At 48.6% G+C, this 27,759-nt stretch overlaps 1 protein-coding gene and 1 long non-coding RNA gene across 6 annotated transcripts; one reads left to right on the forward strand and one right to left on the reverse strand.

Moving 5' to 3' along the window:
• The first annotated feature begins 1,716 nt into the window (after positions 1-1,716).
• Positions 1,717-19,114, forward strand: LOC146542056 (uncharacterized). 2 transcript variants are annotated; one of them, XR_014880738.1, is made up of 2 exons: positions 1,717-2,892; positions 4,134-19,114. It is a non-coding gene; the product is annotated as an uncharacterized LOC146542056 (long non-coding RNA). The 2 variants fall into 2 exon arrangements; XR_014880739.1 differs by having other exon boundaries at positions 2,760-2,892; positions 10,656-19,114.
• Positions 2,685-27,482, reverse strand: GMIP (GEM interacting protein). Of its 4 annotated transcripts, XM_085214835.1 has the most exons (22): positions 26,547-27,480; positions 25,010-25,147; positions 15,903-15,996; positions 15,692-15,767; positions 14,857-14,920; positions 14,013-14,138; positions 13,697-13,761; positions 13,434-13,544; positions 13,077-13,157; positions 12,670-12,858; positions 11,670-11,807; positions 10,694-10,884; positions 10,359-10,462; positions 10,112-10,282; positions 9,858-9,956; positions 9,631-9,770; positions 7,906-8,094; positions 7,683-7,820; positions 7,382-7,578; positions 6,323-6,617; positions 4,859-4,970; positions 2,685-4,656 (listed from the first exon to the last, which is right to left on the reverse strand). In XM_085214835.1, exons 1-22 carry the CDS (start codon positions 26,767-26,769, stop codon positions 4,184-4,186), a joined length of 3,414 nt encoding a protein of 1,137 aa, XP_085070961.1. In that variant the 5' UTR covers positions 26,770-27,480; the 3' UTR covers positions 2,685-4,183. The 4 variants fall into 4 exon arrangements, with proteins under 4 accessions (XP_085070961.1, XP_085070959.1, XP_085070960.1 ...); XM_085214833.1 differs by having other exon boundaries at positions 9,631-9,956; positions 26,547-27,482; XM_085214834.1 differs by having other exon boundaries at positions 9,631-9,956; positions 10,112-10,198.
• Positions 27,483-27,759: the final 277 nt, after the last annotated feature.

A 27,759-nucleotide genomic window follows, 5' to 3' on the forward strand; every position in this document is an offset into this window, starting at 1 on the left:
TTTGCAAAAAGAGGGAGGAAAAAAGCAGGAAAAAAAGAGAGCATCCATTTGCAGACTGAAGGGAGCAGAGCTGAGATTGTCTCGGGTTGCAGAGAAACCAAACGCACACATGACCCTGAGTGACCTCACCCTTCAAGGACGCGGAACTCCTCCCCCAAAAATTCACTCCTCCTGAAAACAACACCGAAAATTATGATAATAACCCCAAAAACCTGACGCCATTCAGTCTCCTTTTGCAGCTGAACGATCACTCTGGGATGGAGCTCGGGTGCCTGAGTCCATTTGCAGCGATGCTGGAGGTGCATTTCCCTCCCCACTGCTGGGAGTTTTTCCTTCTATTTTAATTTATTTTTTACCCTTCTCTGATCATTTTGCAGCCACATTTTGTAGCATCCGCCCCTCTCCACCCCCTCCTCTGTCCCAGAAACCCCATCTGAGCACATCCTGGTGCCCAGCAGAGAGAACTCACAGGGAAATGCTTCCAAAGTCAACAGACCTCTCCCTCCCCTTCATTGCACCTCTGTTTTCTCAAGGCAGCGTTAATGGCTTTCGTGGATTTCGTGTTTTCAAACAGTGCCAAAGGTTCTCTTTAAGCCTCACGGCTGCGACTGCCTCTGATGGTCAGAAGGTTTTTACTTCATCCCCCCTCTCCTCTTTGCTGTGACCCTCTCCTGGAATCCCGGGAATGTTAAAGAACTCCGCAAGGAGCATCACCCCCTCCTCCCCCCCCCCAACCTTTACACCCCCCCAGTGCCAGCAGAGCCAATTCCTCCCATTCATTCTTCCAAGCCTCAGCTGGCCCTGAGGTTCCCATTAATTCTCCCCACTTCCCAACTGCTGCAAGGATTCCCAAATCCCCAGCGTAGCCCAATTCATCCCATTCATTCTCCCAGTTCCCAGCTGGCCCTGAGATTCCCAGTAACTCCCCATTTCTCAACTGGTGCAGAGATTCCCAGACCCAGTTCCTCCCACTCATTCTACCCAGTTCCCAACCGGTGCAGGGATTCCCAAATTCTCAGTGAGGACCAATTCCTCACATTCATTCTGTTCAGGTCCCAGTTGGTGCAGAAATTCCCAGTAACTCTTCCCAGTGGGAATGGGGAGAGGGATGTGGGGATGAGGGTGGGGGTATGATGGGAGTGGGGACAGCAGTGGATTTGGTATGAGGGTGGGGGTGGGGATAGGGATGGAGATAGGGGTGGAATGGGATGGGGACAGGGATGGGGATGAGATGGGATTGGGATGGGAATGGAGGTGGGAAAGGTGTGGGGATGGTGACAGAGGTGGGATGGGCTTGAATTGAGGACCAGAGTGGGATGGGGATGGGGATGGGGATGAGGATGAGGGTGGGATGAGCTTGGATGAGGATGAGGGTGGGCTTGAGATGGGGATGAGCTTGACACAGGGTTGGGGATGGGGTGGTTACACTGAGCTCTGAATTCGCATTGGTTCACTGGGGAAAAGCAAAAGCCTGAAACAGGAAAGAAAAAGAGAGAGAGAAAGAGAGAAGGAGAGAAAAGAAAGAGAGAAAGAGAGAGAAAAAGAAGGAAGAAAGAAAGAAAGAAAGAAAGAAAGAAAGAAAGAAAGAAAGAAAGAAAGAAAGAAAGAAAAGAAAGAAAGAAAGAAAGAAGAAAGAAAGAGAGAAAGAGAGAAAGAGAGAAAGAGAGAAAGAGAGAAAGAGAGAAAGAGAGAAAGAAGAGAAAGAGAGAAAGAAAGAAAGAAAGAAAGAAAGAAAAGAAAGAAAGAAAGAAAGAAAGAAAGAAAGAAAGAAAGAAAGAAAGAAAGAAAGAAAGAAAGAAAGAAAAAGAAAGAAAGAAAGAAAGAAAGAAAGAAAGAAAGAAAGAAAGAAAGAAAGAAAGAAAGAAAGAAAGAAAGAAAGAAAAAGAAAGAAAGAAAGAAAGAGTCTCGAGAAGATTTCTGTGGCTCCCATTATCGGTTATATGAGGAGTGCTGCTGTGCAGATTTGAGCTGCAGGGCTGGAGCTCCGTGGGGTGCTGCTGTGAAAGCAGCGTTAGTAGCCAACAGCATGTTTGTTTTCCTGCTTTGTAGCAGAAATTAGGGACATGGCCATCAGATGCTTATGGTGGTCCACAGCACGGCCCCTGGGCTGGTCCTTGTCCCTCCCAACACATCAGTGGGGCTGAGGTCGTTCCTTTGAAGCTCAGCTCCAGCCTAGAGGGGGTGGGAGAAGAAGAGGAAATGATGGTTCCCCTCCCTGCCAAGCTGCTTGGAAATTCAGCTTTTCTCCTGCCAACCCAAACCACGTCCACTGCGGCTGGAGGACAGCAAATCCCCATCCAAATTCTCCCCACACAACAACGGGTCCTGGCAGCTGCGTAGCTCTGCTTTGGAGGCTCAACCCATGACCAATCGCTGGCAAACAGCAAGCAACGAGGAGTTGCAGGGGGAAGGAAAGCATGCTTTCTCTAATAGCTTCTGTATGCGTTGGAAGGGAAAGCAAAGTGCTCTTCGTCCCCCAGCTTCTCCTATGGAGGACGAACCTCTGCCTCATCTCCATCAGCAAAAGGAAATTGGAGATTTAGGAGGAGAACCATTCGGGTTCGACTGGTTCCTCGCATGGGAAAGCAACGCCTTTGTTTTGTGGGGAGCTGAGAGCACCCGGTGCTTCTAATAATAGTGCCCTGAGTGTTTGCTTAAGCTCATGGAACAAATACAGGGGAAAGTTGTAACAAAACACCTAGTAATTTATTATAGAGGCTCTACGGTCGATGATAACTTAGTATTCAAAGCAATATATTCACAAATGTACATCGCTCCAGAGATGCAAACTCTGATAACCCGAACTGTACAAATAGGACCAAGAGATCATCATCAGCGTTTCTCTTTACAGCTCCGTTAAGAAAAAGGACTGAAATGGTGTCTGCTGGTGAGGTGAGAGAGGAGTTGGGTTGTTGAACCTTTTTGGCTGGTTGGGAGAGCAGAAAGTTTTCCCTCTTGGGTTGGGAGAGCCAACCCCTTTGGGTCGTCAACATGGAAGATTTCCCTTTGGGTTGGCAACGTGGAAGGTTTCCCTTTGGATTCAGAGAGCAAAAGGTGTTCCTTCTTGGGTTGGGAGAGTGGAAGGTTTCTCTTTTTTGGGTTGGAAGACTGAAAGGTTTCCCTTTGGTTGGGCAATGTGGAAGGTTTCCCTTTGGGTTGGGAGAGCAAAAGGTTTCCCTTTGGTTTGTAACATGGAAGGTTTCCCTTTGGGTTGGCACCTCCTCTCCTCTCCTCTCCTCTCCTCTCCTCTCCTCTCCTCTCCTCTCCTCTCCTCTCCTCTCCTCTCCTCTCCTCTCCTCTCCTCTCCTCTCCTCTCCTCTCCTCTCCTCTCCTCTCCTCTCCTCTCCTCTCCTCTCCTCTCCCTGTGTCTTTGCAACCAACAATCACTGCCAACAGCCCTCATTTTGCTGCCCAAATTTCATGCAGATTTCCTCTGCTTTTGACTGTGACACCATCCCACAGCGCACAGTTATCCCCAGGAACGGCGTAGGGAGACTCTCCTACATGCATGTGTGTGTCACGAGATGGCACTGTAGGACCGAGTTCCTATTTTTATGCAGAAAATCTGCTGCAGGGAGGCAGAAATTGGGGCGATCCCCGTGCAGGTGGGACGGAGACCCAGCAAGCTGGGGTGCCCTTCTTGTCGGGTGTTGTAAGGTGAAGAAAACCCTCTCATCCACCATGGGTTCCTCTCCTTCGTGACAATGCCAGCATCGCAAGTAGTGCAGAGGTTGAAGATTTAAGGGCAATAGAGCCGAACAGCTGGGAGAAATAGGAGCTGTGAGGCAGCTCCTACACTTGATCTGGCAATGTATTTACACGTGCTGATGAACCAGTGGAAACTCCAGCAACATCCAGATCAAAATGGTCAGCCTAGATGACCTCCAAGCTCCGTGATCCCACAGTTCTACCCGGACCATCTGCGTTTCCTTCACCCCTGTTGTGCTTCCTGGGAACGTTGTATGGGGAGACGTTGGGTTTGAGTTGGATTTTTCAACCAATGAGCAAATCCTGGGCTCACTCAGAGTCTGCCAGGTCAACCCAAGCAAATGCTTTATCTCTGCCCTGCGCTGCACATGCAGACGTGGGATGCTGTTCTCACCCCACATCTCTTTACTTATCCCTTTCTGCAGCAGCAGCTCAGTGGGACTGCAGTCCTCTCCTCTACTTCCAGCTGTTATCCTTACAGGATTTTCTCTGTGATTATCTCCGGGCCCAATTTCACCGCTTTCTCACCCAAAGAGAGCTCTGAGGATGCCGAAACCTCGTCAGCTTTAAACTTGGAGATGATCCTGGCTGTTTCCTCAGTGATCTGGAAATGTTTGAGCTGTTTCCCTCGATGCCTGAGGGCGTTCATGTCCGGAGAGCTGTTCCTGCTCCTCGTCCTCTCTTCCAGGATCTCCTTCCCCATACAGGTGCTGTCAGTGAGGCTGCCTTCTGCCCCAGAGTCCGTTGCCATGCTGGGTGATGTGGAAGCTCTCAAGGGCAAGCTGGAAGGCTTGGGGATGTGTGGTCGTGCTTTCGGTTGCGCTCGGGCGTATTTCACGGGCTGACGGCTGAAATGGCCCCGTGGCTGCGTCCCAAGGACTGGCTCTGAATCGCTGCCCGCCTTCTCCTCCAGCTCCTCCAGCTCAGAGCCAACGCTCGCATTCACCTCTGAAGGAAAAGAAAATCAAAGCGCTGAGATACGTTTTGCCGCGACAAATAACGTTGGCCGATGTTTTCTCTTGCTGCCAAGATGCTGGAAATCCTAAAGTATTACCAGCCTAAAACTCCCCTTCTGCACCTTCCAAACGTAGGAATCGGACCCATATTTTATAGCTCTCCACCCACACCAGCATCGTGAGCAGTGCTTTACCTCCACCCTCGGAGCTCTGGGCATTCTCCAACACGAACCCATCGATGGCCTCTCCAGAAGATGAGATATCGGATGCGTCGTCCACGCTGCGACTGTGCTTGGAGGAGGGATTCTGTCAGAACAAAGCCACACTCATTTGTCATGAAGATGCACTCCGCTTCCCACTTCACCCCCAGTGTCGCTGTGGCCGCGTGAATGGAGGATGGACTGAGCTCAATGGAGGCGACTGCTTGAGCTGAAAACCCTCTGATCCCTTTTGGGTTATTGATAAGAGGGAAAAGGGGGTGGGCAGAAAGTCACGGGGCTGTGGGGACGGTCACAAAATGTGCCCCAAAGTGGTCACTGCTTCATGTAGGGCTGAGGTTGTGCAGTGCTGACACAACACACTTCATAGTGAGGAGGGGGGATGTCAGGAACCGAGCGGTTAATTACAGTGCTGTCGTTAGGATTAAGTGCACATGGGATGGAGAAGGACACGGGGATGCTTGGGAGCTGCCAGGAACCAATGTGAGTTTTGCACAAAGATTGGGACACCCAGACAAGGGGTCTAGAAATCAGGGTTTTATTAATTACAAAATGAGAGGGCCCTTAGAAGCAGCTCCCCTTCCTGAAGGTTTGTGCCATTCGGCTTTGCAAAACGGCCACGGAAATAGTCCAAGGCAACAGCTGTGCTTTTGGGACCCTCTTGCACGTAAGATCCACAACTCAAAGCAGGAGGCAGAGAGCCCTGAACCAGAATCCAAACCCTTCAGCTTCACTTTAGGAACAAAATTTCCCCTCTTTCTCCCACCGAACCAGCGGTGAAAAGGAGGGAACGGCCGCGTCTGGCTCGGGTGCTGACTTGTTGGGTTGGTTTTTCTCCAAGTGCTGGAAGATGTGCAAACCATGGTGATAAAATGGCTGTGGATCTTGTGAGGAAAGAAAAAAAGGATCCAGGGCCACTGTTCAGGAATGCAGAGGGTCCCATAGGGTTCTACCAGGGAACCCTACAGAGTTTGGGGGTCAGGAATGCAGAGGGTCCCATAGGGTTCTACCAGGGAGCCCTACAGAGTTTGGGGGTCAGGAATGCAGAGGGCCCTGTCGGGTTCTACCAGGGAATCCGTTGGGTTTGGTGTGCCCATAGCTGCTTCCAAATGGTGGAGCTGTCTACAGCAGTGTCCAGAACAATTCAACACGGAGAACCCCCCAATTTTTCGGAAATGGGGTCTAAAATGTGGAACAAAAGCACCACCCGGAGTGGTCTGAGGAGCTGCTGGGTGATGCGTTGCTTATAATTCATTCTCATTCTCCCACTCCATGTGCAGCTCCTTCCTCTTGGAGTGGCCCCCTGATAACAAATGCATTTTTTGGGTTTGGGGAGGTTTTGTTTTGGTTTTGGTTTTTTTTTGTGCAAAAAGTTCTTTGCCTGCTGTTCCACCTCTACAGAAGGGTCAGTAAGCCCAACTCAGTGTCTGCAAGCTCTACCTCTAGAGTTACATTCTGGGCTGTGTTTTGGCTCCGGTGTTCTTCATCCTTCTCTGTCGGCGCTTCTTGCAAAGGGTTTTCACACCCAAGGGATAAGGATGAGGGCAGGTCCTCCATCCCAAACACTCTTTCGTAGTTCTGGATGAGAAACTCTACGATTTGGGCTTGATATCCGGAGTCAACAAGGCAGGACATGGAGACGTCGCTCCCTGAGCCCGGCCGGATCAGAGTGGGGCCAAACACGATGCCCAGGTTGTTTGGGGACATCTTGTTCTCTTCATATTTCTCTGCCACCCTGGGGAAGGGAAACAGATCTGAACACATTGAGGATACAGATGGAATTGACCGAACCACCCCCCATTTCACAGCAAAGAGAGAAATCCCATCTTCTACAGGGAACAAAGCTCAGATTTGTGCATGGAAATTCCAGATACAAACATCAAAATCTGTCTGGATGGTGCAGCTCTAACGTGTCTGAGCTGGGTGAAAGGGACACGATTTATTTTATCATTTAACCTCTTAATCTGTGCTTTATGAAGAGTTAACAGCAAGGAGCTTCTAGTTCCTGGTCATTAAGGCTTTCTCCTAATTGCTGCAAGACTGTCCTTTCCATGTCTTTCAAGGAATGTGGTTGAGAGGACGCAGTTGTGATGAGCTGATGGTTGGAGTTGATGATTTTGGAGGTCTTTTCTAACCCTAACGATTCCACGATCCCAAAATCCCACCCTGAGATCCAATCCCAAATTCCCACTCCAATATTCAATCCCAAAAATCCAGCTGCCCAAATTCAGACCCAAAATCTCACCCCAAAATGAGTTGAAAGGTTGGACTTGACGATCTCAAAGATCTTTTCCAACCTTAATGGCTCTATGATTGAGTGGGCGATGGGTCGACGGTTGGATATGATGAACTTGGAGTTCTTTTCCAACCTTAACGACTTCGTGACTGAGTGGATGGTGGGTCAGTAGTTGGATATGACGACCTTAGAGCTCTCCAACCTTAATGACTCCATGATAAACGTATTTTTTTTGCCCTCCTCAGCACCAGCACTCTCCTCACCTGTACAGGTGTGCAATGAGATGCCGCAGAGTGTTGTAGTTGCTGCCAGGCAATTTGCTCAGCAAGTCTTTCATGCTCTGGATGGGATCTGAGGGGAAGTTCATGCAGTCCACCTTCTCTTCCCCAGCTTTTTGCAGTTCTTTGGCAAGCGCAATGAGGTTGTCATAGAACTGGTACGGCAGAATGGGTCCCGAAAGCTACAACGAGAGGAGGAAGACAGGGAGTTACTTCATCCCACCGGTCCCACGCTGCGGGATGGGGTCAGCTGGGAGCTGCCCACTGGCAGATATTTGGTACCCACTTCCTTCAGGAAATGCTTCAGGACGCCAGTGATGTCATGGGGGGAATGCTCGGAGAGCTCCACCAGGCTCCTGCCATTCTCAAACGCTTGGCACAGCTTTTCCACCCGGGCTTTGGATCCGCTTATCCGGTAGATCCCCTAGGAGGAGAGGAGAGGGGCAGGCATTCCAGCTACGGGGCACGAAGAGAGGAGGAGATGCTCAGCAGAACAACTCTCTGCTCACCTGCACTCCCAACGCACGAGCTTCAATTTCAGAGGTGCACTTCACCACGATGAAGGGAACCTCCTCCGGGAAGTCTCGAGGAACTTGGGTGAAGTCAATGCCAAAGAGAGGCACCCGGTTGGGCAGCTTCTTGTGTCCGCAGGTGATCAGCAGGTTCTCCAGACACTTCTTGTGGCAGGTCAGATAGCACTGAAATGACAGAAACTGCTTTGAGTTGTGCTCTGATTGCAGTCCAGCCCCTTGGCAACAGCTGAGCCCAGCACTGGGCTCGCTGCTCCAGATGGGGCCTCCCCAGTGCAGAGCAGAGCGGAGAAGCACTTCCCTCACCCTGTTGGCCGTACTCTGGGAAATGGACTCTGGGCTCCCACGAGCCTTCTTGGCCACCAGAGCACACTGCTGGCTTGTGGTCAGCTGTAGGTCAACCGTTGGTCAACCTCTTGGCCACCATCAGCCTTCCTGGCCACCAGGGCATACTGCAGACTCACGGTCAACCCTGTTGGCCACCACTGGAGTCGACCTGTTGACCATTATTGGCCCTTCTTGGCCACCAGGGCACACTGCTGGCTCGTGGTCAACCCTTGGTCAACCTGTTGGCCACCACTGGAGTCGACCTGTTGACCATTATTGGCCCTTCTTGGCCACCAGGGCACACTGCTGGCTCATGGTCAACCCTTGGTCAACCTGTTGGCCACCACTGGAGTCGACCTGTTGACCATTATTGGCCCTTCTTGGCCACCAGAGCACACTACTGGCTTGTGGTCAACTGTAGGTCAACCCTTGGTCAACCTCTTGGCCACCATCAGCCTTCCTGGCCACCAGGGCATACTGCAGACTCACGGTCAACCCTGTTGGCCACCACTGGAGTCGACCTGTTGACCATTATTGGCCCTTCTTGGCCACCAGGGCACACTGCTGGCTCGTGGTCAACCCTTGGTCAACCTGTTGGCCACCACTGGAGTCGACCTGTTGACCATTATTGGCCCTTCTTGGCCACCAGGGCACACTGCTGGCTCGTGGTCAACCCTTGGTCAACCTGTTGGCCACCACTGGAGTCGACCTGTTGACCATTATTGGCCCTTCTTGGCCACCAGGGCACACTGCTGGCTCGTGGTCAACCCTTGGTCAACCTGTTGGCCACCACTGGAGTCGACCAGTTGACCATTATTGGCCCTTCTTGGCCACCAGGGCACACTGCTAGCTCATGGTCAACCACTGGTTGACCGTTGGTCACCAAAGCCTTGGAGCTTCTCTGCAGAGCTCCTTTTCACAGCTCAGCCTCAACCCAGATGGATGCACACTGTTGTTGCCCGCCAGATTCTGAACCCTGCCCTGGTTTATATCCCATCTGGTTTATATCTGCCCGATTCTCAGACTGTCCAGGTCCCACTGAACAGCAGCATGGCCTTCTGGGGCGGCAGCCACCCCTCCCAGCTCTGTGCCATCACCAAACATTCTGCAGGCAGCTCCATCCCTTCACCCTGCTGACTGATGGAGATATCACACGTGACTTTTCCCGTTCCCTTTTCCACCCAAGCCCCACGCTGCCTTCTTGGTACTGTTTTGGGCAGCCGGTGTCTTACTTACGGACCCGAAACTGAGCCTTGTGTCACAAGAGGGGAAAAAAAGCACATGATTTTATGGGGTGAGGGGAAGTCTTACGTTCCTACAGTGAGCTCCTCATCACCCCACGGTGCCGCACGAGGCGCGTGCGATGACAGCTCTCACCTCCTCACACTCGAAGCCGTTGACCATGAAAGTGTCACACTCTCTGCACTTGGTTGGTCCCCGCAGTTTCCTGAGTCGATGGGTCTGCGCTGCGCTGGAGAGGAGAGCATTCCTGGACTGCTGCTGGGATGTGCCATTTTCTGCAGGAACAGCATTAAAGCACGAGAAGGAGTTGGTACGTAAGCGGGAAGGCACAGTTTTCCATCTCGTCAGTCTGTGCTGCTCACCATTTTCAGAAGTTTGCAATGAATCTCTCTCTTCAAAGTCATCCGAGGAGGACATGGTGCCCGTGGACGAAGCTTTCAGCAGTTTCCTGGTGGAGTTTCCTTGAGAAAAGAGAAAATACAAAGAGCTGTTCCCATCCTCGTGATCTCCTTTGTGATCTGGTGTCTGCTCCATTCCCATCCTTGTTGGTTTTTTTAGTTTATTGTGGTCTTTTTTTTTTTTTTTTTTAAGTGAGGGCATCTTGTGCAGCTCTCACCTGGACTGGAGCTGGGAGAATCCAGGGATCGTGACTCACAGCTCCCACCAAGGCTCTCCGTGTCGCTGCACAGGGATTTGTTCACACCTGCAGAAGGTGGATATGGTGACCAAACACCCCCAGCAAACCTTGGGGTAACGGCTGAGAATTGCAACCGGATAACAGCAGCATCTAAATTAAACGATAGGAGCTCAAATTAAAAAGGAAAAAAATAGGTTTTTTCTTCAATTCAACCCACTCTATTCACCATTTGGGGAGATCTGCCTTCTGGGTGTATCTTCTGGGGTGCTCCCATCCTTGCTGCATCCCGTATAATGCAGCGGTGTCTTCTTTTTGTTGCTGGGAGAAGACCTGGGGAGGGATTGCAAATGGTTTTCTGTCAGTGCAGGATAAGGAACGGCATCTCGTGGTGGAGATGCTTTCTGGATACCAGAGAAGAAGCATCCATTTCAGTCAGGTTATGAGGTATAAGCTGAGTTTTCAAGGAAACTAAACACTTGCACAAAGCTGGGAAAGAATTTGATTGATGTAATTCCACCTGCAGGGAAAGCACTGAAGCAACCCAGCACCATTTCTTCTCACCTCTGTCCTCCAGAAGAGAACGGCTCGAACTCAAAATGCTCCATGGGAATGTCTTTCTTCTGCAGAGCCTGGATGAACTCCAGGTATTTCTCACCCACTCTGTATGGCTTGCAGACCTCGTACAGGTGCTGGTATCCCACTGGAATCCATTCTGACTGAGTCTGCCTCTGCTTAAACATCCTCAACGTGACCTTATTGGAGAAAGGAGGGGATGAAACCCAGGTGTTTTTTCTTCTCTTGCTCCTCACTGGATTGGCTTTAAGGTTTCTTCCAATCCAACACTCTGTGGTTCTGTGATCTTTAGGGTCCCACCCAACCCACTCCACTCCACTCCACAATTCTATGGTCCTATGATCTCTAGGATTCCTTCCAACACATTGTTGCTCAGTGGTCTCTAATCCATTCCACGGTTCCATAATCTTTACCTTTCCAACCCAACCATTCTATGGTTCTATGATTTTTAGGGTCCTATCCATCCTAACTCACTCCATGGTTTTATTGTTCTATGATCTTTAGGGTCCTTTCACATCCATTCCGTGGTTCTGCGATCTTCAGGATCCCTTCCAACCCAACTCACTCCATGCTTTTATGGTTCTATGGTATTTAGGATCCCTTCCAACTCAACCACTGCATGGTTCTATGATCTTTAAAGTCTCTTCCAACCCTACCTATTCTATGATACTTCCGCTTACTGCTTTCATTCTCTTCTAAGGATGGGGGTAGAGGAGTGGGGCATAGAAATTATCTGTTACTCTTTGTTTTCATAGTGTTTTCATGTGGGTATCCACCCTCCAATCAGCAATAACTGTATACATTTCTAGCAACAGGTAAGTCCAGAGTGCTCTCTAATTTCACCCGCTGGAGAAAGCCCAAAGAAAGGGAAGTTCCACAGTCAAACACAGAAGATCCTCAAGGTCTTATCCCAAAGAGTGTTTTTCTCTAAAATGGGGGTTGAAGGAGAAATTACGAGACGTACCCATGTCAGCACCTCGTCTCCCTGGTAAATGAGCTTCCGAATGTGGGAGATGATCCGTGCCCGCACCTTCTCCAGTTCCTGCCGCCGAAAGTTGGCATCGTTGATGCACATCTTGTACAAAGATTCTGCTTCCTGAACCTGCGTGTGGTGAGAAGCAGAGAAACGTCACCAGGATGGGAGGGAAGCAGGACTAACAGCAGCTGGCTCCAAGCTCCTCACCTCACTGTAGAAATGGAATGGGTTGGGTTGGAAGGGACCTTAAAGATTATGGGGCCTTGGAATGGGCTGGGTTGGAAGGGACCTTAAAGATCATAGAACGATGGGACGGTTCAGGGTTGGGTTAGAAGGGTCTTTGAAGATCACAGAACCATGGAACCATAGAAGGGTTGGGTTGGAAGGGTCCTTATAATCATAGAACAATAGAATTTTTGGGGTTGGATTGGAAAGGTCCTTATAGATCATAAAACAATGGAATGCATTGGATTGGAAGGGTCCTTAAAGATCACAGAACCGTGGAGTCATAGAATGTTTGGGTTGGAAGGATCCTTATGATCATAGAACAATAGAATTGTTTGGGATTGGTTGGAAGGGTCCTTAAAGATCACAGAACCATGGAACCATCGAATGGTTGGGTTGGAAGAGTCATTAAAGATCACAGAACAATGGAACCATCGAATGGTTGGGTTGGAAGGGTCCTTATGGATCACTGAACAATAGAATGGTTTGGGGTTGGGTTGGAAGGGTCCTTATAGATCATAGAACAATGGAATGTGTTGGGTTGGAAGGGTCCTTATAGATCACAGAAGAATAGAGTGGTTGGGTTGGAAGGGCTCTATCACTCTGCCCATGTAAGTTCTCACTTCCTCCTGCTTATTAGATTCCCTCAGGCACTGGAAGGCCACCCTGAGGTCTCCCTGGAGCCTTCTCCTCTCCATCTGCACACCCCCACCTCCCTCCACCTCTCCCCCCATAGCAGAGGTGTTCCATTCTCATGTGTCACCTTGGCCTGTGCCTCCTCGCAGGAGCGCCGTCGCTTCTCCAGCTGCTTGGTGGCACTGCTGGGGCTGATGACGGCCGAGTTCTGGTACTCATCCTCTGCCTTTGCACTCAGGTGCTTGGCTTTCTCCAGCTCCTCGCAACGCTGGATGTACTGCAGGCGGGATTTGCGCAGCAAGGACAGGGATTCGTTCTTGAACAGACAAAGGGAGATTTAGAAAGCCCCGGGGAGGAGCCATGCCTGGGAGGAAAGCACCCATCTCCAACGTTCTCTCTTCTTCTCCTCACACAATTTAGGTGCCCTTAATGGAGTTCTTAGCAGGATGCATGTTACGTTATTTAGATTTTTATTTTTTTTCCCCCCAGTGTTTCGAGCTGTCAGAGGATCACGCCCATCTTTCAGCCCCTTACCATCCTCTTCTGCTCCTTGACCCACTGGTCTTTGAACTCTTTCCTCCACTTCTCGATCTCGTTCTTCTTGGCCGACAGAGGCTGCAGAGGAGTCACGGTTAGGGTGGAACATTTAGAATCTTGAAAGTCAGAAAAGACCCCTAAGATAATCAAATCCATTTCCTGGCCAAACGCACCGGACAGTTGGGGGCACAACACTAGAACCCAACCACTGGAAGATGCTTCCTTTTCCCTTAGCCTTCTTTGCATTCCCTTCTCTCTTCCCATTAACCCAAATGAGGATAAATCCCCCTCAGTTTGGTCACTCCAATACCCCAGACTTGAGAATCCTCCAACGGTTGCCCATAAATACGGCACCTGGTAGAATTCCTTCTGTTGGAGCAACCCCACTGTCTCACTGGCTGCATTTCCAATCTTGATATCGTGCTCCAAGACCATTGTGTAGAGAGCCCGAAGAGGCATACTGGACTGTAGAAACAAAAAAAAACAAAATAGGGTGTCAAACAGCGGATCATTCCCTCAGCTCCCCTAAATTTGGGAGCTTTTGTTATCTGCACGTGGATTTACAGCAGCAACACAGCTTCCTCGTGTTTGCTGTAAGGGAACCCCGAGGATTGTACCTGGTGGATGATGGCGTTCCTCCCCGACTCTGCTATCTTCACGATCCCTTTGGCAAACTCTGTCTCTGTAAGAGGGCAGAGGGGATTGGACGCCAGCTGAAAGGTGGGTCCCAACTTGTTGCTCGTTGGGATCGTTTTGGTAAGGGAAAAATTCCCCCTCTGTGGCTTCATATGTGAACAAAAATACATTTCTCATCGCTCTACCTTTGTTTGCAATGGAGCATCCTTGGATATGATTTATAAAAAAGCTATGAAGTGTGTTTATAAAAATAAATAGCATGCGGGCTCTCAGATGGAGCTGTGCAGTCCCACTCACCGTAATTCAGGCGTTTCTCGATCCAGCTGAGGAGCTCTTTGACGTATTTACACCACATTTTGGCGTACTCTAGGGCCGCATCAACGCCGCCTTCGCATTTTATCAGCATTTCATCCGCTTCCTCCACTGCAAAAAGAACCCACACAGGTGTGGGGTGGCTACACTCAGTGCACCGAGGTTCCCCAGGGGTGGAAGAATGGGAGTCTGGAGATTTGGTGCTGCGTAATTCTCAAATGACAGCCATAACGTAAAATTTAAAAAAAGATTTTCCCTCAATAGCCATCATGGTCCATTTGAGGGCGATCCCACCATTGCTCCAGGCAATTTAGGCACATGTGCTCCTCTACCGCCTCTTCTAATCAATATTTTGGTTTAATTTGGAAACCAGAAGGGAAGGACCTGGCACACTGTTGGGTGAAGATGGATGGAGCCGCAGGAAGGACTCTTGTCCCTTGGCAGAACCCAAGGGGAAATGAATCTGAACACATTTAGAGTGGAAATTTGTGAGGAATCCGCTTAGAAAACCTTTATTTCTTCTTTTCTGTATGGAAACTTCACACAAAGAAAATTTAACCAATTTAACGTCGCGCTTTATGGTGCCAACTACAACCACTGAGAATCATCCCAATGGGCAACAGAAGGGAATATCCCCAGTTCTACCCCAAACCTTTCAGAATTCACGTCTCAGTGCCTCAGAACCTCAAGAGAGGGACCTTAATGAGGCATTAATGAATAATAATAAGGGGAAGTTCTGCTGCAGCAGAAGGACCACGGAGCGCAAAACTGTTGATCGATGGATCGAGTGTCCTCGTGTCACCTTTCGGGTTTTAATTCATGACTTTACCTGTTAGGTCTCCCTGCATTTGTCTCTCTGAAGTGCTTTTGCTTTTGGAGAGATCTTCTCTTGGCTGTGGGGGCAAAAAAAAAAAAAAAAAAAAAAGAAAGAAAAAAAAAGAAAACAGAGAGGAAATGGTGAAGGAAAAGGCGAAGTTTGGGGGGATTTTGATAAGAATTCAGTTGGAGATTTCATTTCACTTCACTGGGCAACCTGGTTGGTGGGGCTGGTGGGGTTGGAAGAATAAGAGTTTGACGGGGGGAATGCAGCATGATATAAAAGTCTACCACGAAGCCCTGAGGAAGCACTTCATGAACACAGGGAGATTGAGGTTGGAATCACAAAATATTCGATTTTTTTTTAATTAAGTTTATCTCTGGGAGTAATGTAATCTCATGAGAACAGTGGCTGTTAGAGATAAAATTAATTTTCCTGCCCCTTTATTCACACAGAAGAGCACAAAATGAGGCTCACACTGCGTGAGTCCCACACTGCCCAAAAGGGGCAGAAGAGCAATTAAGTTCTATTTTAAAGGGCTTCTGTTGCTTAAGGGGGGAATTTTAGGTTAACAGGATCCAAACAGGATGTCAAACAGAATATGCCATATCCTACTCCGAATCGAAACACACCGAATTGTTTCCACTCAGTGTTAGCTGTTCTGCCACCACCTCTCCAACAAATTGGGATACCGTTATTTTCTGTCTACTCACTTCAAAGCCGTAACTATTCTGTTTTTCTGATCACCTCCCAGAAGACTTCGGGTGACAAAACAACACCACTGTGGCTAATAATAATAATAATGATGATAATTTCTTCTCTAAAACAATTCCCATCCTTTGCCTACCTCAACAATCTCCCTTTCCATGGTCAGCTCTGCATAATCATTGCCATCGGCGTCACCAATGAACATATCCACCGTCCTGTCGAACAAAAAGGAATGAAATAAATCATGGACTCATTGAGGTTGGGAAAGACCACTGAAATCATCCACCCCTGCCACAGATGAAGGCTTCGGTGACCCAAAATTCGGGTTCTGCCCCTCTTTCTCTACGTACGCGTTTCCAATCGAGATCTCGATGGCATCCAGGCTGCGGAATATCTCACTGTAGCGCTTCTTGTTTTCAGGTGCCCTTTCTTGATGGTCGAGACCTGGGAATGGGGAAGAAATCATTTACAGAAGGCCAAGAGTTCCCTTAGGTCTACAGAATGGTTTCTGGAGGTGCACAGGAACGCAGTCAAGCTCCACTCTGCTGTAGGGAAGTGACAAATTGTGATATCCCAGTACGGCGCAACCAGGTGATGTCCAGCATGAAATGGGATTCAAAAGAAAACACTGGATGATAAATTTCCCAGGGTTCCTTGGATGATGGAAAATGAGTGTGTGGATATCAACAGGAGACATCTGTGCTGCTTTATGGCTCCCAAGCAGACCTGTGAGTTGTGAAAACTGTGCAGAAATCTTTGTGACAGCGGCTCTGGGGTGAAGACCCCATAACACAACCAGTAGGGTCAATGGCTCTGCACCTCGGTGGAAGTGGGACACGAGTGGTGCCCCCCAGGCTCCACCTGGGGCTTCAACACTGTTATCCATGACATAGATGATGGGATCAGTGCATCCTCAGCAGTGGCACTGAGCTGAGCAGCACGATTGGCACAAAGGAAGGAAGGGATCCGTCCCAGACAGGGGCAGAAATTGGACCAATGAGGTTCAACAAAGCTTTGTCATCTTGAAGGACCCTTCCAACCCAACAATGCTGTGATTCTCTGCGTCTATGATCTTCAAGACTCCTTCCAACCCAAACCCCAACCCAACCATTCTCTGTTTCTGTGATTTTCAAGTACCCTTCCAACTCTGCCCATTCCATGGTCCTATGATCTTTCAGGACCCTTCCAACCCAACTCGTTCCATGTTCCTATGATCTTTCAGTACCCTTCCAACCCAACTCATTCCATGTTCCTATGATCTTTCAGTACCCTTCCAACCCAACTCATTCCGTGGTCCTATGATCTTTCAGGACCCTTTCAACCCAACTCATTCCGTGGTCCTATGATCTTTCAGGACCCTTTCAACCCAACTCATTCCGTGGTCCTATGATCTTTCAGGACCCTTTCAACCCAACTCATTCCGTGGTCCTATGATCTTTCAGGACCCTTCCAAACCAATTCATTCCGTGGTCCTATGATCTTTCAGGACCCTTCCAACCCAACTCATTCCGTGGTCCTATGATCTTTCAGGACCCTTCCAAACCAATTCATTCCGTGGTCCTATGATCTTTCAGGACCCTTCCAACCCAACTCATCCCATGATACTGCAATTCTACGATTCTCTGCCCTTCGTTCAGTGCTGGCAATGCACCGGGAGACCTGATGGAGGAGCTCATGGGGTACCACAACTTGCTCTGCACACACAAAAAGCAAAACAGAACTGCATGCATGGGACCGATCAGCAGAAGCGTTGGCAACCCAACAGTCAGCTTCTGAAGTGCAGAATTCACCTCTTCCTCACGCATCACGTGTGCATGGAGGTTCCTCAATCCGATTTCTGGTGAAGATCTGCATTACTGCCCCAATGGGGGCAGTTCTGGGGGGCACATGAAATGGAAAATGGGCTCATCCCTCCGTGGGGGGCAATGGGTTCCTCCCTTTGACCTTTGTAAGCTGTAAGCATGCTCTGCCTGAGGCCGTGCATGGAGCAGGGCGGAGGTGACCACACGTGGTAATTAATGCTGCTAATTGCTCACGTGTGTCACTGAAGGCAGAAGTAAAACTGCGTGGGCTGAGAGCTGCTGTAGAAGAGGGTAAAAAAAAAAAAAAAAAAAAAAAGGAAAAGAAAAAGCACTTTAAAATATAGAAACGGGCACGGTGGTGAAAAACAAACAAAAGAAAACTTCACTCTTCTTTGTCCTTTCAACATCCCAGGAAGCAGGATGTGGTTGACCTCAACCTAAAGTTGCTTCACTCGTCGTTGCATTTGCAGCAGCGAATGTCACAAATGTCACCCTGATGGGGCTTGGAAAAGTCAGAAAAAGCAAAAAATCGTGTTTTTTTCTGTGTCAGCAATGAGGGACCGTCAGCGCCTTTTGGCACTGAAGATCCAACAGCTGCAAATCAGAGGTTTGCCACTCTCGTGGCTGGGAACACACAGGGGGCCATGGGAATATTCTCCTGTGCCCCACCGCCCTCTTTTTCAGACGTTTCGTTCCTGAGTTCATTCTTTCTTTTGTGGAGCCCACATATTGAATTTGGTCACTCAGAGGAGATAACTTTTTCCTGAAACAAGGCGCTAAAATTCTGCTGGTATTGTTCCCAGTGATTTGGGCACGCTGGAAGCACTTTTTTCGTTGTTGTATTGGCAAACAGTGCGCCTGTTTTCTTGCTTTCTTGCCCCGAAATGAGCACCATTAATTAATTGCAGCTTGTATTACAGCCTCGCATACAACTCTGTCTTCTGAGGGAAGTTATGATCACGCGGAACAAAAATGCCAAGTGAGACAATCCTTCCCCGAAAAAGCGCCTCTTAACACGTTAGATATTTTCTAACACCAGATCAGTGATAATTCTTTCCTTTCTAAGTTTAGCATCCTCCAATTTGCACATGGGAACGCTCCCAAACGAGCCTCTGCGTTGCTGAGCAAATCACCCACATTTCAGCTTTCTTTCTTTATGTGTTTTCACCCCGAAACAAATGAGAGTGCAAAACGGGGCAAAGATGCTCATTTTTGGCCATAAAAGCACCAACGGAGCCATAAACTGCACCCAACACCTCATTGGTAAATCAACATCCCCACCTCCTGTTCGGATGGGGGGGGGGTCTATCAAAATTCTCTTTGTTCTTCTTTTGAATATAAACAGCAATTGTTCGTATCCCAAGACATAAGTCTGAACTTAGTAGTTTAATTGGAAGCCTCACATCTTTCTTCGCCCGCTCGAGCAGATGTCTTTAATTTCTCTTGTTTACCACCAGTGGGAGATTGTACAACAGGAAGGAGTGACTCAACCCAGCAGTGCTGGCGATGGGGAGCGTGAAACATGTCGAAAGCAGCTCTTGTACAGCCAGAGAAACAACAACCTCAGCCTTCTCATCAGTCCTTCGTTTAATCTGAAGCAAAATGGTGTTCCATGGAAGCAGGAAGGCAGAGAAAGCGAAACGAAGACGCATCACTTTTGTGATGGCCGCGATAAGGAAGTGGGGTCTGCCCAGTCACCCTGCAGGCTGCTCTCAAAGCAAGAGGGTGGTCTGAGAAATTAATAAAGCTGAGAATATAAATCACTGTGTCGTTCTCATTTAAACAAGTTTTTCTTAGAGTCGTGACTTTTTTCCTAGACTTCCAAGGACGTCAGGTCTACCCGTTGACCCATCACCACCGTGTCCGCCCACAGAAGCATTAAGGTTGGAATAGGCCTCTAACATTGTAAGTCCAACCATCAAACCTATTCTAGGATTGGATCTGGGGGCTGAATTTGGGGGTTGGATCTTGGGATTGGATGTTGAGAGGGGTTTTGAAATCACAGGATCATTAATGTTGGAAGAGACCTCAAAGATCCTAAGTCCAACCGTTGACCCACCCTCACCATGCCCACACATGGAATCACAAGATCACAGAATTACGGAATCATTAAGGTTGGAAAAGACCTCCAAGAACATCAAGTCCAACCATCGGCACATTTTGGGGTGGGATTTTGGAATCATGGAATCATTAGGGTTAGAAATGACCTCCAAGATCAAGTCCTACCACTGATCCGTCACCACCGTTCCCGCTCAACCATGACCTTAAATAGAACTGTAGAATCATCAAGGTTGGAAGAAACCTGTATGATCATCAGTCCAACCATCAACCCATCCCCACCCACTGAATTAGTAAATCATGGAACCATTAAGGCTGGAAATGACCTCAAGTCCAACCATTAAACCCATTTTGGGCAGGATTTTAGAATCACAGAGTCACAAAGGTTGGAAAGGCCACTCAGACCACCAAGTCTGACCACCAACCCATCCCCACAGTGCCCATAGAATCATGGGATCCTTCAGGTTGGCTTTGAGGTCTCCCAGCCTCGAGGTCAGCGGTGGTTGGTTCGCAGATGTGAGCACAGCAAATTAAATCAGTTTGCATGGCAGGCGGTGTTGGAACGAGGTGATGCCTTTTGGTATCACCTTTAGCTTGGTCCTTTCCAACCCATTCCACTCTAAATTCTCAATTCTGCATCCCCGAGGGTGATTTTGGTTTAATTTCTCCTCATTCTCTCTATCCCTCAACGAGGGCAGAAATCCCATCCGTACCAACGCGGGGCCTGAAGGAAGCGGCAACGTCCTACAAAAGCATCACAATATTTTTAGCAGCCCTTGTTTGTTCTGCAGTTCAGCAGAAGCATCACTTCCCTTTCAGCAGGGCCATGAGATAACTGCCCCGAGCCCACAGTTCAGCACCGCCGCGAATTTTGGTATCACAGCTCTGCCGCGAGATTTCCTGGCAGTGCCTTCCTCTTCTCTGCACTCAGTTTTGCAGTTTGCAATACAATATCCGAAGTTTTTCCACCGGGGCAAACATTGTTCTGCATATCAGGGCTCAACGCTTCTCACCAGCAGATGTAGAGAATCCACATCTTGCAAACTTTTTGGTTAATAAAGTGAGGCCAAGAGAAAAACCTCTGAAAGCCCAAATTGTCAGCACTGCTTCTATGTGAGATCCTCTCCCTGCAGTGAGGCTGTGTCGTTATGACTGTGTCTAATTGTGCCTTGCTCAGCATCTCCCTGCCCAGCTCAGAATCATCCCAGTTCCTCACCAGTGTAAATGCTGTAAAACCAACACCACTTCCCATCTGTTGCTCGATTTCTCGTATTCTCTGCCCACTTCAGTGGGGGGAAAAAAAAAAAAAGAAAAAAACGGTGAAAAAAATGAATTTATAAATCAGTTCACCACTGAGGAGGTCAGAGCTGCTAATTAACAGCTCCCGGTGGGCAGGAAATAATAGCAAAGTCAGTTGCAAATAGCAGCGTGCATTAACGAGGGGATTAATGAGACGTGACGAGGGGGTGAGATGGGAATTTCCACTCACAGCATCATTTCGCCTCGTTGAAATAAAAGTGTGTGAACTGCAAATGCTTCTCCGTTGGTGACAGAGGGAGGAACCAAAGACTCTCCTTGGCCAAGAATTATAGAGCATGAGGAAAATAATTCACACACAAAACTTCATCGCTTTGGAAAATGGCCGAAAACCAACCCTGACACACGAGGTTGCGTTGGTGGGAGGAACTCTGCTGGTATGGCTCAGTGGGACAGCCCGAAGGCAAAGGATGGGATTCTTGGTCAGATCTTAAAAGTTTCACTAAGAAACCGAAAAACGTAGCTTAAATCAGAGATAATCAATTAATCTGCAAATGGGGTGGCTAATAAGCAAAATGGATGTGATTGCTGATTGGTCTGGGTATGGGATTGCTTCTAGAAGTCCCAGGCTCGGCTCCTTGGTGGCTTTAGAATCATAGGGTCGTAATTAATTTAATAAGCAATCAGCCTGCATCATGATCTGATGGTGGAGTGCTTGGCGAGATAACGATCGTAAGCCAATAATTAAGGCAGAATGCTGTTAATTAGCGTGCAGTTGGCCTCAGAAAGGGCAGCAAGCAGCCTAATGGCTACAAATTAATTGCAGATGTCGTTCCTCCAGGGTGGAAAAGTGCCTCAAAAAAAAGCAGAGAGGGACCCAACAGGATCTTTGCATGCAAATACCATGAAGAGAGTGATATTCAGTCACGTTGATTCTGTTCTACGGATGATAGCCTAACAGATATTAATTTGGGCTTTATCACAATTTTTGGGACCCAACGGAAAGCGTGCAAAGTGCCAACACTGAGAGAACACTGCGCCTCCTGCCTCCCGAAAATAAGGTGGTCTGCTCCATTTCCCCTTAGCCAAGGCAACATCCAGTCCCAGTGCATCAAATAATGTCACGTCAGAGGAAGTTCAGGGAGAATTCAACTAAATTCAATGAGAATTCAATGAGAATTCGATGGGAGGTCAGTGAAATTCAATGAGAATTCAGTGGAATTCAATGAGAATTCAAGAGAGTTCAGTGAAATTCAAGAAAAATTCAATGAAATTCAATGGGAATTCAATGAGAATTTGATGAGAGGCCAGAGAAATTCAATAAGAAGCCAACAAAATTCAATGATAATTCAATGAGAGTCCAGTGAAATTTAAGAAAAATTCAATGGAATTCAATGAGAATTCAATGAAATCGGGTCGACCCAGACCTTGATGGAAACCCCAGTGGGTTGAATTGATACCCAGAGCTGCAAGGCTACCCTCATGTCATCTCCTGCCCCCCAAAATGCTGATAAAGACGATAGAAGGCTCTGATGCCATCACATACCACTTGGCTCCGGGTCTCCCATGGCCGAATCTTCAGCGCTTTGGTCTGAAAGCAGCAGAATCCCAAGCGAGTCGAGTCCGAATCACGGCTGGATTAAGCAAAAAGGGGGTTTGGGGGTTGGATCAGAGGTTGGGAGGTGACCCCATCCGTGAGAGCTGCCTGAGACGACAGCAGAAGTGTCGGCGAATGCAGCCCATGGACTTCCTGCAGCTCGCTTCCGTGTAAGGCAACAGTCGTGGTGCGCGTCTGCTTCGCCGTGCAATTTGCATAACTGGTGTTGGTGGGAAGGAACTGGAGCAGAGCCCTCTGGTTTCGGTGCAGCAGCACTTTTGCACTTTTGATACCCATGGAAAGCCTCGTTTTCTCAGGAAAAAGCCATGTTTCCAAACCTACCGATCCTTAGTTTCAAAAGGAGGAGAGAAAAGATGAACCTCTTTTGTCCCTGTGGTTTTACTGCTCGCAGAAAAACAGCACTCCTGCACACCAGACACCAAACCTCCACGCTGTTGTTGTTGAATTTCACCCTACGGGGAAAGAATTTTGAGATTCTGGGTCTTCTCCGTGGGACTGTGGGTCCTGCAAAGCTGGGAGTAATGGGGGTAATGGGACTGGGTGGTGAGAAGTCGGTGGGAACGGGGCAGGAGAGGTCCTTAATGAGCCATTCCCCCAATCTCATTAATGGATTGCTCATAATGGGTTCAGTTTGCCCTCATTGCAGCAGTGATCTAACGATGAGACTGGAAATGGAAAACGTTTCTTCGGGGGTTACAGACTGAAAAGAGCAGAGATTGAAGAGAACTCCGTCCTACTCGAATATTAATGGGAGAAAAGAATGGCAGAAGGTTTAGAAATGACCTCTAAGGTCAGGTTGGAGATGACCTCTAAGAACACAAAGTCCAGCCATTGACCCATCATCCTCAGCGGTCACTCATAGAATGGTGGAGTTGTTGTGGTTGGATTTCCAAGATTGTTGAGTCCAGCTGTTGACCCACAATCATCACAGTGCCCAGTCATAGAATCACAGAATCATAGATTCAGTGAAGTTGGAAATGAACTCCAGGGAAAAAGGAAGGGAAGAGGAAAAGAGAAAGAGGAAAAAGGAAAGAGGAAAAAGGAAAAAGGAAAAATGAATGGTGTAGGGAAGGGAAGGGAAGGGAAGGGAAGGGAAGGAAGGGAAGGGAAGGGAAGGGAAGGGAAGGGAAGGGAAGGGAAGGGAAGGGAAGGGAAGGGAAGGGAAGGGAAGGGAAGGGAAGGGAAGGGAAGGGAAGGGAAGGGAAGGGAAGGGAAGGGAAGGGAAGGGAAGGGAAGGGAAGGGGGAAGGAGGAAGGGGAAAAAGGGAAGGGGGAAGAGGGAAGAGGGAAGAGGGAAGAGGGAAGAGGGAAGAGGGAAGAGGGAAAGGAAAGAAGAAACAAAAAGAAATATAATCAGGAATAGAAGACAACAGTAAAAGGGGAAAAGGGAAAGTAAAATGGAAAAGAAAAAAAGGAAAAGGAAGAAGGAAAGGAAAAAGGAAAAAGAGAAAGGGGAGGAGGTGAAAGAAATCAGTGTTAACACAGTGATTTTCTCCTATCAAATCCTCCCCGTGTCTCTGTTGCCTGTGCTCAGCCCCTATAATTATGGGTATGTCGGTGTCATTACCAAACCCCGTTTATGAAGAGCTGTATTTACAGATAAAAGCCATAAAACTGTGTTCATAGTGCGAAGGCATTTATGGCCTGAAGGACTGCAGCACAGCACTGTGTCAACACCCCCAGCACCCAAACAGCAATAAAAAGCCCATAAAGGCCAACAGAGAACAAAGGGTGAGACTCCTTATTTACCAGAAATGCCACTTACCATCCCAATTCCCAATTCCCAATCCCATCATTTGGTCTCCTACATATTCTCATTGCATTTCACTTTTTTTTTTTTTTTTTTTTTAAACCCAAAGCTTTGTTTTGCAGATTAGAGGTGAAAAAAAAAAAAAAAAAAAGGGAAGTGGGGGAGTTTCTGCAAAAATCCCCATATCTCCTTCTGAGGCAACCCAAATTTTACGCAGAGTAACTGCAAGGTCCTCCAGCAGCAATTCCCATTTGCTGCTGTGGTCTCATCACCGCTGATGGCAGAGCAGAAATCTGCCTCCTTGGGGATGCTGAGCTCCACCATCCTGGAAACTCTCTGTGTTTCCAAAGGCTGAACTCCACGTCTTGCTGTTTTAGAGAATGACAACGCAGTGCTGTGAACTTCCCTTCATGCCACTGATGCTGCTTTAGGAGTCAGATAGAAATGGGGGGGGAAAGCGACCGCGGCTGCTGTGTGATGGTGCTTCCCTTATTTCTCATTCCCCATTGAGAGCCTCATGCTGGTCCTCTGCTCTGGTGGGGGCCGTGTGTTGTAACGTGGGGATGGGACATGAAGAATTCCCTCTAGAAGCTCAGCTGAGCCCCAGATCAATGGGTAGAAACCATTTCTCGAGCTTTCAGGATTTTCCACCAGATTTAAGGAGATCTGAAGTCCCAAGAAAGAGAAGGAATAGAAAGAGCACGAAGGATTCGCACTGAAAGGAGCTCAGGGTGGAGCAGAGCTGCTCTGACCTCCAAGAGGCTGTTAATGATACTCCTTAATTAGCACGCAACGCCTGGTGACCTCCAAGTGTTGTGCAAGCCAACAGCTCCACGGCTCAGCCCCATCCTCCCCCAGCTTTTCCCCTGCTCTAAAATCACCATCTCCCCAACAGGAGGGACCTCAGCTTGTCCCTCTACTGCTGAGCAGGAGACTGCAGCAGTTGCACTCCCCAAAGGGAACGTTGACCAACCGTTGATGTTGGAGACGAGTGTGGCTGTGGCCAGCTGGATGGCATCCGCGCTCACAGCAGGAAAGGTGGTCAGGAAGGAGGAGATGGCGTGCAGGAGGTCTGACAGTTTGTCTTCGACAGGGCCCGAAACAGCTTCACCTAAAATTAAAAAGGAGGAAAAAAAAAATACGATTTTTTAATATATATATATTTTTTTTCTTTTTTGCACTCCCCCCCCCCAGGCAGGAGTGAATCGTTCGTCAGAACGCTCTGCCCAAACGTTGGAGTTCTGTGCAAAATGGAAAATAACAAGGAACGAAGGCCAAAACAACCCCCAAAAGAAACAACATACAGAGGGAGGACGGGTCTGGAAATTGTTCGTTTTTTCATCACCAGGGACCTTTGTGAGGGTCTCCACTGCCTTTTGTCCAGGTTCTACAATGCAGACCCCAGCAGTGGATGCTTTGCTTCGTGCTGCAGGACTGCTGTGTGCCACAGAATCACGGAACGGAGTGGGCTGGGTTTGGGTTGGAAGGGTCCTGAAAGACTGTAGACCCATGGAATGGACTGGGTTGGGAGGGTCCTTGAAGATCATAGAGAATGGTTGGGTCGGGTTTGGGTTGGAAGGAACCTTGAGATCACAGAGCCATTGAATCACAGAACAGTTGGGTTGGGGAACCCAAAGCCCCCTCAGCCCCACCTCTGCTATGGGCTGGGTGCCCCCCACCAGCCCAGGCTGCCCAGACCCCATCCAGTGTGTTCTCTCCCAGGTCCTTCTCCTCAGAGCTGCTCTCCATGAGTTCTTCTCTCCTTTATCTGGGATTATCCCAACCCAACACCACACACTCAGCCTGGAAATCTTGCTGGGTTTACACAGACCCACTTCATGAACCTATTTTGGGAGAACACCCCCAACCAGAGCCAGCCTGGGCACATCGGATTTCCATTTGCATCCGGCATCATTCAGGGGCTGCGATGGGTGAAACCCAAAGCAAAGAGAATGGCTGTGGTTAATTGGAGGAGCAGCACCCACCCAACCCGTTCAGCACGGGGAACAGACGCCACAAGGGCTGTGGGTGGAGGGAGCAGGATGGCAGGGAAGGAAATTTCTCGGGGGGGATTTTGTTTGTGCTCACGGATTACAGGGCAGCACGGAGCCTGCTCAGCCTGCAAGTCACCCCAGCGCCCTCAGGAGCACTTCGGGTTTTTTATTTTGCATTATATTCGGAGGAAATCCCAGCACTCAGAGGGCTGAGTGCTGCCACGTTTCATCCCTTAGCGCTCCTCGTTACAGGAGAAGGCACTGGAGTAATTAAACATCCACGGAGAGAGGAGCAGAATGGAAGATGGTCTCCAGGACACGTAAGCTCATTGATTTAAGCAAATAAAGGATGACACAGCTTTTGCTTTTGTCAGTAGTAATCTATTTGTCTTGCAAGCCAATAGGGGAGCTTCTTATTTTTGTTTATAACAATAATCAGTTGTTATTATATTAATAGTAATAAGTTATTATTATTATTATTATTATTATTATTATTATTATTATTATTATTTTTACCTTTTTGGAAGAGCTCTCGGAGGCACTGAAATTTCCCATCGATGCTCTTTAGGTGCTGGGTGATGCGGAGCACTTCCCTGGCACAGCGCTCAGGTGTGGGGCAATGGGATGGAGCCCAGGAAGCAGCTGGGATTCCCGAGTGGGAGTTATGCTCAGGGGAAAGGAATCTCCCTGGGAATCCGTCCGCAATCCCAGCATCATCCCAGGATCCCAACCCATTCATGGTCAGCACCTCTTTGCATTTATTCCTTTGTGGTTGGAAGGGGGTGATCCTCTCTTCTAACCCAACTCATCCTATGGGTTTCCTAATCCAGTAGAGCTGCACCCAGTGTCTTCGGAGAAATGAGTTAAGCAGCAGGTTTTAATGCCCAGATTTCCTCTTTTCAGCAAAAAGAAACTCAAGTTTGGGAAACTTTCCTTTAGCAAAGCTTGGATATCAAAAGCCCTGAACGCCTGTTTGCAATCGCAGTGCATTTCTGTGTCGGTCTCTCTCACGTAGTACGATATTTGCAAGAGGAAATGTTGGCTCAGGCGATCTGTAGAGAATAATTTCCATCTCTTAGAGAGGGTTTTTCATCTCTCAGAGGTTTTCCATCTCTTTCATTGCCTGTCTTTGGCTAAAAGATAGAGCAGGAATCATAGAATCGTGGAATCATAGAATCGCAGCGTCATCGAATATCCAGATTTGGAAGGGACCCCAGGGATCATCGCCTCCAACTCCTGCAAAAAAAAAGCCATAGAATCTCTCTGCCATCACTGTTGCATCTCGGTGGTCGCTGATGAAGCCAGGAACGGCGTCGCTGTCGGCGTCCTGCTTCCCTTTGCAGACTCCAGAGTCGGATGGAGAGCGGATCTACGCGCCAGTCGGCGTGGGGCAGGAACCTGGGGCAGGAACCTGGGGCAGGAACCTGGGGCAGGTGTCAGGCAATGTGGATTTTCCACATTCCTTTTGGGAGTTGTGAAATGAGTCCCTTCCCTTCCCAGACAGATCCTCCCACCCGCGCTCACTTTTTAACCCTCTGCTGTCTGCAGGCTGGGAGGTACCTTTGTCTTTCCACCGCTGTCTGCAGATTATTTGTGCACGGTGTATTCTGGGGGAAGGGGGGGGGGGAGGGAAATTGTGTGACATGGCAAAAAGCAAAGCAAAAGTGACACCAACTATAGTGTATAATATTTGGAACGAATGAACACGTCTCCATCCTGATCTGAAGCT

Source organism: Meleagris gallopavo, chromosome 34, assembly GCF_905368555.1.
Source record: "Meleagris gallopavo chromosome 34, MGAL_WU_HG_1.1, whole genome shotgun sequence".
In the NCBI taxonomy this organism is placed as follows: domain Eukaryota; kingdom Metazoa; phylum Chordata; class Aves; order Galliformes; family Phasianidae; genus Meleagris; species Meleagris gallopavo.